Source organism: Sardina pilchardus, chromosome 3 (assembly GCF_963854185.1).
Source record: "Sardina pilchardus chromosome 3, fSarPil1.1, whole genome shotgun sequence".
Taxonomy (NCBI): domain Eukaryota; kingdom Metazoa; phylum Chordata; class Actinopteri; order Clupeiformes; family Clupeidae; genus Sardina; species Sardina pilchardus.
The window spans coordinates 4,209,118-4,216,617 of record NC_084996.1 but is presented as its reverse complement, the minus strand read 5'-3'; the positions used below and the strand labels follow the sequence as shown (position 1 = coordinate 4,216,617).

The following is a 7,500-nucleotide window of genomic DNA, read 5'->3' as shown; positions in this document are numbered from 1 at the left end:
GCGTGTGTGTGTGTGTCTGTATGTGTACGTGCGTGCACACCTGTTCCTGCATCAATTCCTTCAGCTGTGTTATTTTCTCTGCCTCCTCAGGGTGGCTACTGATAAAATCTTTATCAAAGAAAGCCTGTGAAAACAAAGGAATGGAGAGAGGGAAAGAGAGAACGAGAGAGAGAGAGGGGGAGAAAGAGAAAGAGACTTGAATATAAATATTTGTTGTGAAAACATAATTATTTGCATAATTATTTGCATTTCCATCTGTCAATCTCTATCTTCTATTTGTAAACCCAGGAACACGGGGAGCCTCTTGTTATTGTGATGCTGAATATCCTTTATCAGCATAAGGACACCCACAGGTAAACCGCTTAATGAAGAGATGGCCTGAAGGGACACATACTGTAGGCAAATGCAAGCCCATGTACAGTCACGCTACAAGCTACAGTAAACTGATTTTTACACCTCAATTATGAAATCAGTTATGGTCTTCCAAGAAAATCCTTGCCACCCTCTGGAGAGATGTGAGGATATCTTCACCTCAGCGTGTATCTAGGACACCTTTAGATATGCTTGGGGAGCATGCAGGACAGGCTTTCAGCTTTACAATGATAGTATTGCTATGAATAGTGTTGAGGCCTGGCCTGCTCATGACCTGATATAACCCAGGCAGCCTGTTCTTCTGCCCTACCCTTTACATCACTAACATTCCCTGTCCATTTACTGGCCATGGCTACCCATTCGTTTTGCTCTGGGTCGCTGTAGGGATCTCTTTTTTAATATAAATTTTGTAAAATATTTTTATTTGGATAGGATAGTGAAGTATGACAGGAAGCAAGTGGGAGAGAGAGATGGGGTGGGATTGGGAAATGGTCGAACTTCCACGGTCGGGCACTTGGACCCAAACATAGTATGGACACCCAGTTGCGCAACAGGACCCCCCCCCCCCCCTTTCTTCTGAGGTACCATGGGATTGTCAGCAAACTTGTAATGCAAGCTCACACATTGTGTGATTTCATTTCAAATATGACTCCAAGCTGTTTGTGTCATTAGCTACTGTAAAGGTATGTAAAGCATGTTAAGGGCTGTTCATTCCACTGTCACTTCTCAGATCTACTGGGTCTGTAGATGTAGATATAATAGTATGGAACACTGCTCTGATACTTGAAGTAATCATCACCTAATGTAATACCAATGCAGCGACTATTAAAAAATACATTTCAGCACCATGGACAGGGTGCACAGTTGCATACTAATAATAACGAATTAATTGGTTGTTGTTCTGGAGCATAAACATGTATCGTAAGTTATGAGGTTAACCCAGGAGGGCAGTTAATATGGTATTAATATGGTTTTGTGTCTTTTAACTTGCATGAAACACTGTCCTGCGGCTTATAAATACTGTGGCTAATACACAGGAAATTACAGTAGGAAGGTTTTCCACAGTGTTGTTTGCAGTTGTCTGTGTGCCCTGTCCATACCTCCTGGTATCGGGCGATTCCTCCGTTAACGGCGGCGTCCACGACCCCGTTCAGGCACATGCTGAGCAGGTTGATGTTGCCGTTGTGATGGCGGTGCTGGTACTGGCTGATGAGCGTGCGTAGCTCCTGGTTCTTGTTCTCCACCACATATATGGCGTTCTCCAGAGGACTGACCTCCACCTAGAACACAAACACACAAACAAAGATCGTATAGTTACTAAGATGAATCATAAAGGGTTTTTTCAATGGAACAAAATAGCAGCACTTCCTGCCTCCTAAAGGGGCGTGTTCAGTGACGAAATAATCGGTTTAGAAAGGTGTAGAATTATTTCTCCCATATAAATACCTCCGTTTGCCTCCTAAATGGGAGTGGCAGTTGCGTCACAATGAAACCAGAATGTACCCTCATATGAATCGTCTCGCTTTATAAACCGTCTCTGACACAAACCACGTGGACATATGTATAATGTATGCACAGGCACACTGTATGCACAATGTCACAAACTACAACATATGGTTCTGTATAACCAGTATCAGGACTAGAAATGAAGGCAATGACCTTCACATTGGGGAAAGCTATACATTTGAAGCACACTTAATAGTTTTAATAGTAATTATGAATCTCACCACTTCTCTCCTCTCCACTTCAAACCAGCGTGAGATTCCAGGTAATGGACGTGACAAAATCAGTGTGGTCCGTTCAATCCACAGACTCTGCAGCCAGACACAACATCATACCACAGTCAGAATCACGAAGCACAATTAAATGAAGCCCAACTGTCCACTTATATTATACAATTCAGCCAAGTTGAATCATGAATAGTATATTACAAATGAGACTACAGTATGAATATTATATAAGTTATGAGGGCTATCATTTAACAGTGTTATTTCATAGCTCTAGAGGTAGTATTTATTTCCAGGGCATCTTCTCAGGTGAGAGGAGGTGTGGTGGATTTTAGTCGTGACGCTGATGTTTAAGTACCCTGAACTCGTTTTCTCTGTCCTTCGGGCCCTTGTGGAAGGGGCGGTCGTAGTGAAAGCGGCTGATGTTGTTGGTGCGGTAGAAGCGCTTGATGCGCTCAGGCACACGCTCCAAGTGTGGACCCTCGGTCAGCTCGGACACTGGGGTCACTGCAAAGATCTGTAAATCTGTAAGGCAGGTCAAGGACCATAACACACACTTTTTCTTGCTCACACACATATTTCCTTCAGCTCTCTTGCACACACACACACACACACACACACACACAATCACACTCAACACCACACAGTGGGTAGGATACACTGGGCATCGCTCTGTAGGATGGTGTCGTCTGGTTGGTTGGGGTGTTGCATAGCAATGGCCTGTGGGAATTCGTTCAGCATGCGCTGCTGAAAGTCCTCCAGCCGTTCATAGTCGTAGCCACGGCAAACAAATTCCTTATTCTGTCACACACAGACAAACACATACATTAACTATGTATACACGCACACAGCACATACTTTCATCTCCCTTGACAAGTCCTTGAGAGGCCTTTCCATCAGGCAACATACCTTCTTAGATACTTAGCTCATCCCAGAATTTTCTAGAATTTCACTAGAATTTCACTACGTAACTTAGGTAACATAGACTCGGCTAGAAATGTACTGAGTCTACGTTATCGTATCAATTATTATCAAATATCAATAAATGTGAGCTTGGTGAGTACACATTCAGGCTGACTTTATAGTAATATAGATATTGTGTAATTTTGTTATCTTAAACTGGTTTTATGAGCACATGTCAAGATATTCACGTGTGTGTGTGTGTGTGTGTGTGTGTGTGTGTGTGTGTATGTCTGTGTGTGTGTGTGTGTGTGTGTGTGTGTGTGTGTGTACAAACCCTGAGGAAGAAGGGGAACTTGCGTCCATAAAATCCCATCCTGAAGAACTCTGGCTCCAGGCGCTGCTGCTCAATGATGTTGTCATAGTAACTAGCCTCCATTTTCTGCCAAAGGGATTAAAGCAGAAACAGTAATTACACCATCGCCCACTCCCACAAACACCCAAATACACACAAGACTATACAGCCATCTAAAAATGGCGCCGATCAATGCATACCCGTATCCAGCTCAGACTGTGGTAATCATATAAGGTCTCGTACTGAAACGCCAGTTCCCGGCAGAGAGAGATGCCATACTCCCAACACTGCACATCCAAATAGAAAAACACAGTAGGACAGTTTAGTGTACAAAATATCAGAGCAACTGTGGGTGTTTATGTAAACAAGAGGAAGTTTACTATTCTTGTTTAAATGTTGACTTTCTCACTTTATGACTACATATGTATGTGTGTGTCTGTGTGTGTGTGTGTGTGTGTGTGTGTGTGTGTGTGTTTGTGCGTGCATACATTTATGTGTGTGTGTGTGTGTGTGTGTGTGCATACTGTACATGTGTGTGCATGTGTGTATGTTTACTGTTGGTGGCCACGCGTCTTGGCCTAGCTGAAGTACTGGAGGACCTCCCTGCTGAGTATGACTGTGTATATGCGTGTGTGTGTGTGTGTGTGTGTGTGTGTGTGTGTTTGTGTGTTTGTGTAAATGTGTACGTGTGTGCATGTGTGTGCTTGTGTGTGTGTGTGTGTGTGTGTGTGTGCGTGCATGTGTGTGCGTGCATGCATGCATGTGTGTGTGTGTGTGTACTGTCGGTGGCCACGTGCCTTGCCCTTGTTGAAGTAGTGCAGGACCTTCCTGCTGAGGCTCTCCTTGCGCTGCCACTCGCTCTGGGCCGGGTAGTGCAGGAACTCCCTCAGTGGCCTCTCCTCCCACTGCAGCAGCTCCCAGTACAGCAGCAGGGTAAATGCCGCCTCTGAACACACACACACACACACACACAGATGCACACACACACAGACACACACAGATGCACACACACACACACACACACACACACACACACACACACACACACACACACACACACACACACACACACACACACACACACACACACACACAGATGCACACACACGCACACAGATGCACACACACGCACACAGATGCACACACACACATACAGACACACAGAGACACACACACATGCACACACACGTGTTAATGATCAAATACGTTTTAGTATTTTAACATACGTAGGCAGTAAAAAACGGGGCCTCCATTACTGTAAAAGGAGCCTTGGTCTCACCTGTGTAGTTCTCAGCTTGCAGGTGGAGCTCGTACAGCTTGTGGATGTAGCGGATGTACATGTCCTCCTTGGTGACCTCGGACTTGTAAAAGTTCTGTACATCAAACCACACACACACACACACACACACAATGGTAATGTTATGGATACGATTACATAGCTGTACAATTGTGTAATGCTGTGAACTCTCATATTACATGAAATGGAATTTTCAATTAGGTTATTTATTCGCTTCCGCCCTCTAAACAGCTAGTGTTGGCAGTGATCGGATACATAATGCTGAATAATGATGGACAGCTAGCTGACATGCAATGGTTAGAGATGCTGGCAGACTGAAGAGAGGATAAAGAGGTGATTGATGGGTGTATTATGGGTAGAGGTGTGGGCATTTCTTACCAGCAGGTTCATGGAGCCATAGAATCTCTTGTTCTCCACCTCCTCTGCTCTCACACTTTCCCTACACACACACACACACACACACACACATAGAGAGATAGAGAGAGAGAGAGAGAGAGAGAGAGAGAGAGAGAGAGAGAGAGAGAGAGAGAGAGAGAGAGAGAGAGTTACACTATGATATACATTTGAATGACTGCTTTGGCAACATGAATATCTTATGTCATGCCAATAAAGCATTTTTCAATTTAGAATTTTTGAGAGTCAACTTCCGCACTTCACTATCTACCAGTTGTAAAAATAGCCGGGTATCACAATAAATGTCACAACGTCCTCTCTCTACCCGCCTCTCCTTGAGACACAGCCTCAGACGTGTGTACCTGTAATCCAACAGCCGCTCAATGAGCCGTGTGACGGAGGTGACAAAAGAGACACCTGTCTCTCTCCAAGCCTCCTGCTCCATCTTCTCCAAGAGACTGGGGAGAGAAGAGGGGAGAGGAAAACAAGAGGGCAGGAAAGTAGAAGAGAAAGAGAGAGATGAAGAGAAGGGGGGGGGGGGGGGGCTGTTGAGGATACATGTACATAATGCCATTTCATACAGTATATAAAGTACTGTAGGCTTCATATGCAATGATGTGTGTTTGCAGAGAGAGAGAGAGAGAAAGACAGAGAAAGAGAAAGAGAGAGAGAAACAGAAAGAGAGATATGGGAAATCACCTGGGATAAGGTCCAAAGAGCTGTGTTCTGTAAGAAAAAAAGCGAAGTGTTACCAGCCAGGCAGGAACATTAAGATGGACAATATACTGTAGGATGGTGCATACCCGTAATTTCCCGACTATTAGCCGCGGCTTATACATTGATTTTGCTAAATTTCTTCAGCTATGAGATTAATACAAGGGGGCAGTTAATATGTTAATATGGTTTTGTTTCTTTTAACTTGCATGAAACACTGCGGCTTATACACAATGCGGCTTATATGCAGGAAATTACTGTAATTGAATTGTCTAAGATGGCAATCCTGTCTTTGACTTGGGAGTGACGCTAGGATCAGGGCAGGGGTATTATCTACTGCATGGTATGGGCACTGCATGGCAGGAGTGGGGTTTGGATCAGGAGCTGTATTAAAGGCAAAAGGGTTTGGGGGATTTGTGATCAGATCATTGGGTGAAGAGGAACCATTTAGATCAGAGGGTGGCCACTCACAGCAGGCTAAAGAGCTCCCGGTGATTCTCATCCGCTTTACCATCGGACACCATGCTGTCAAGCTTATCCATCAGCTCGGCCTCCACCTGCATATGAAACACACACACACACACGCACACACGCGCACACACATACATACACATGCATGCGAGAATAGCAGGACATCACAGTCAGTGACACTACCCACAATCTACAATATTATCAAAAACTCCTCTCATCAAAAAGTCAAAGCAATGTAAGCTTTTATTGTTAATTGTATTGTTAATTGAGTTTTTTAAAAGTATTTGTGACTGATTAATTCCATATTCCAAATTTCAAACCCTAGCTTACAGTAATTTCAGGACATTTTATTAATTATTATTTTTTTCACCAAAGATCTTATTGATGCCCCAGCTGGACAGTCGTGGACTTTGATCTGACGAGGACTGGACGAGCTCCAGATGCTGCCCCCGTCGTCTCCCCTCCCACCTGGCGCCCTGCTCTCTCCCACCTGCGTGCGTGTGTGACCCACCTGTTTGAAGTTGCCGTTCTTGCGCTGCTCCCAGTTCATCATGTCGTGGAAGATGGGGATGATGATGTTGCGGACCTCCGTCTGAGGCACCAGAGCCACGCCCAGGAAAGGCCCCATCATCCCCGGCGTGAAGTGCTGCTTGTCGTCTCCTGAGGCAAAACGCACGTCGGGATGGAATATATTATCGGAATGGAGTGCATGATTCACACAGACAGACGTAGTGTACCCCGTAGTTATGTGCATCATTTTCACTGTGAATTTTGAGTAGAGAAGTTTGCCTGTGAATCTTAAGTCTTAACAAGCTAGTGTATTTATGATCCTACAGATGCTTCCGTGCACCTACACACCGTCACCAGTGCTAATACTGTATGCAGGTCCTGCTCATTGTGACAAATAGTGTAATATGTCAGTGTTATGGTGCTCTATTATCATCACTGAAGCAGTGAATGCACAAAGAACCGCCTCAAGAGTAAGACCAATTGCATTTGTACCGCCAACCAGGTCCTTTCAGAAACACAGTGATGTGTAAGCATATACTCAATAACCCTACAGTCATTATGGTACACTATTGAGGTGTAAATATGAGTGCAAATTAGAGTTTCATCAACTAGTCAACTAGTTAGTGATGTGGGCAGCAGTCACTTGTGTGGATAAAATGTCTGAAGGCTCAATGGGCTAAACATTTCCATATATGGATGTACTTCACCAAAAATATGACCATGGTTACATAGACATTATGAACAGCTGTATTAAAGTCCAA

General features: G+C 44.3%; 1 protein-coding gene across 1 annotated transcript in view; it reads right to left on the bottom strand.

The window, feature by feature from the left end:
- Positions 1 to 7,500, bottom strand: part of LOC134077641 (dedicator of cytokinesis protein 3-like) — a gene marked incomplete at its 3' end in the record, with an annotated part of 41,426 nt that overhangs the window by 6,325 nt on the left and 27,601 nt on the right. Inside the window, exons 32-45 of the mRNA XM_062533342.1 lie at positions 6,741 to 6,889; positions 6,230 to 6,315; positions 5,744 to 5,770; positions 5,407 to 5,502; positions 5,030 to 5,090; positions 4,634 to 4,727; positions 4,152 to 4,300; positions 3,555 to 3,641; positions 3,337 to 3,441; positions 2,759 to 2,900; positions 2,458 to 2,624; positions 2,100 to 2,186; positions 1,473 to 1,652; positions 41 to 124 (exon numbers count right to left, since the gene is read on the bottom strand). Of these exons, the coding sequence (XP_062389326.1) occupies positions 41 to 124; positions 1,473 to 1,652; positions 2,100 to 2,186; positions 2,458 to 2,624; positions 2,759 to 2,900; positions 3,337 to 3,441; positions 3,555 to 3,641; positions 4,152 to 4,300; positions 4,634 to 4,727; positions 5,030 to 5,090; positions 5,407 to 5,502; positions 5,744 to 5,770; positions 6,230 to 6,315; positions 6,741 to 6,889 (1,514 nt within the window). The remainder of the gene's footprint in view (positions 1 to 40; positions 125 to 1,472; positions 1,653 to 2,099; positions 2,187 to 2,457; positions 2,625 to 2,758; positions 2,901 to 3,336; positions 3,442 to 3,554; positions 3,642 to 4,151; positions 4,301 to 4,633; positions 4,728 to 5,029; positions 5,091 to 5,406; positions 5,503 to 5,743; positions 5,771 to 6,229; positions 6,316 to 6,740; positions 6,890 to 7,500) is intronic.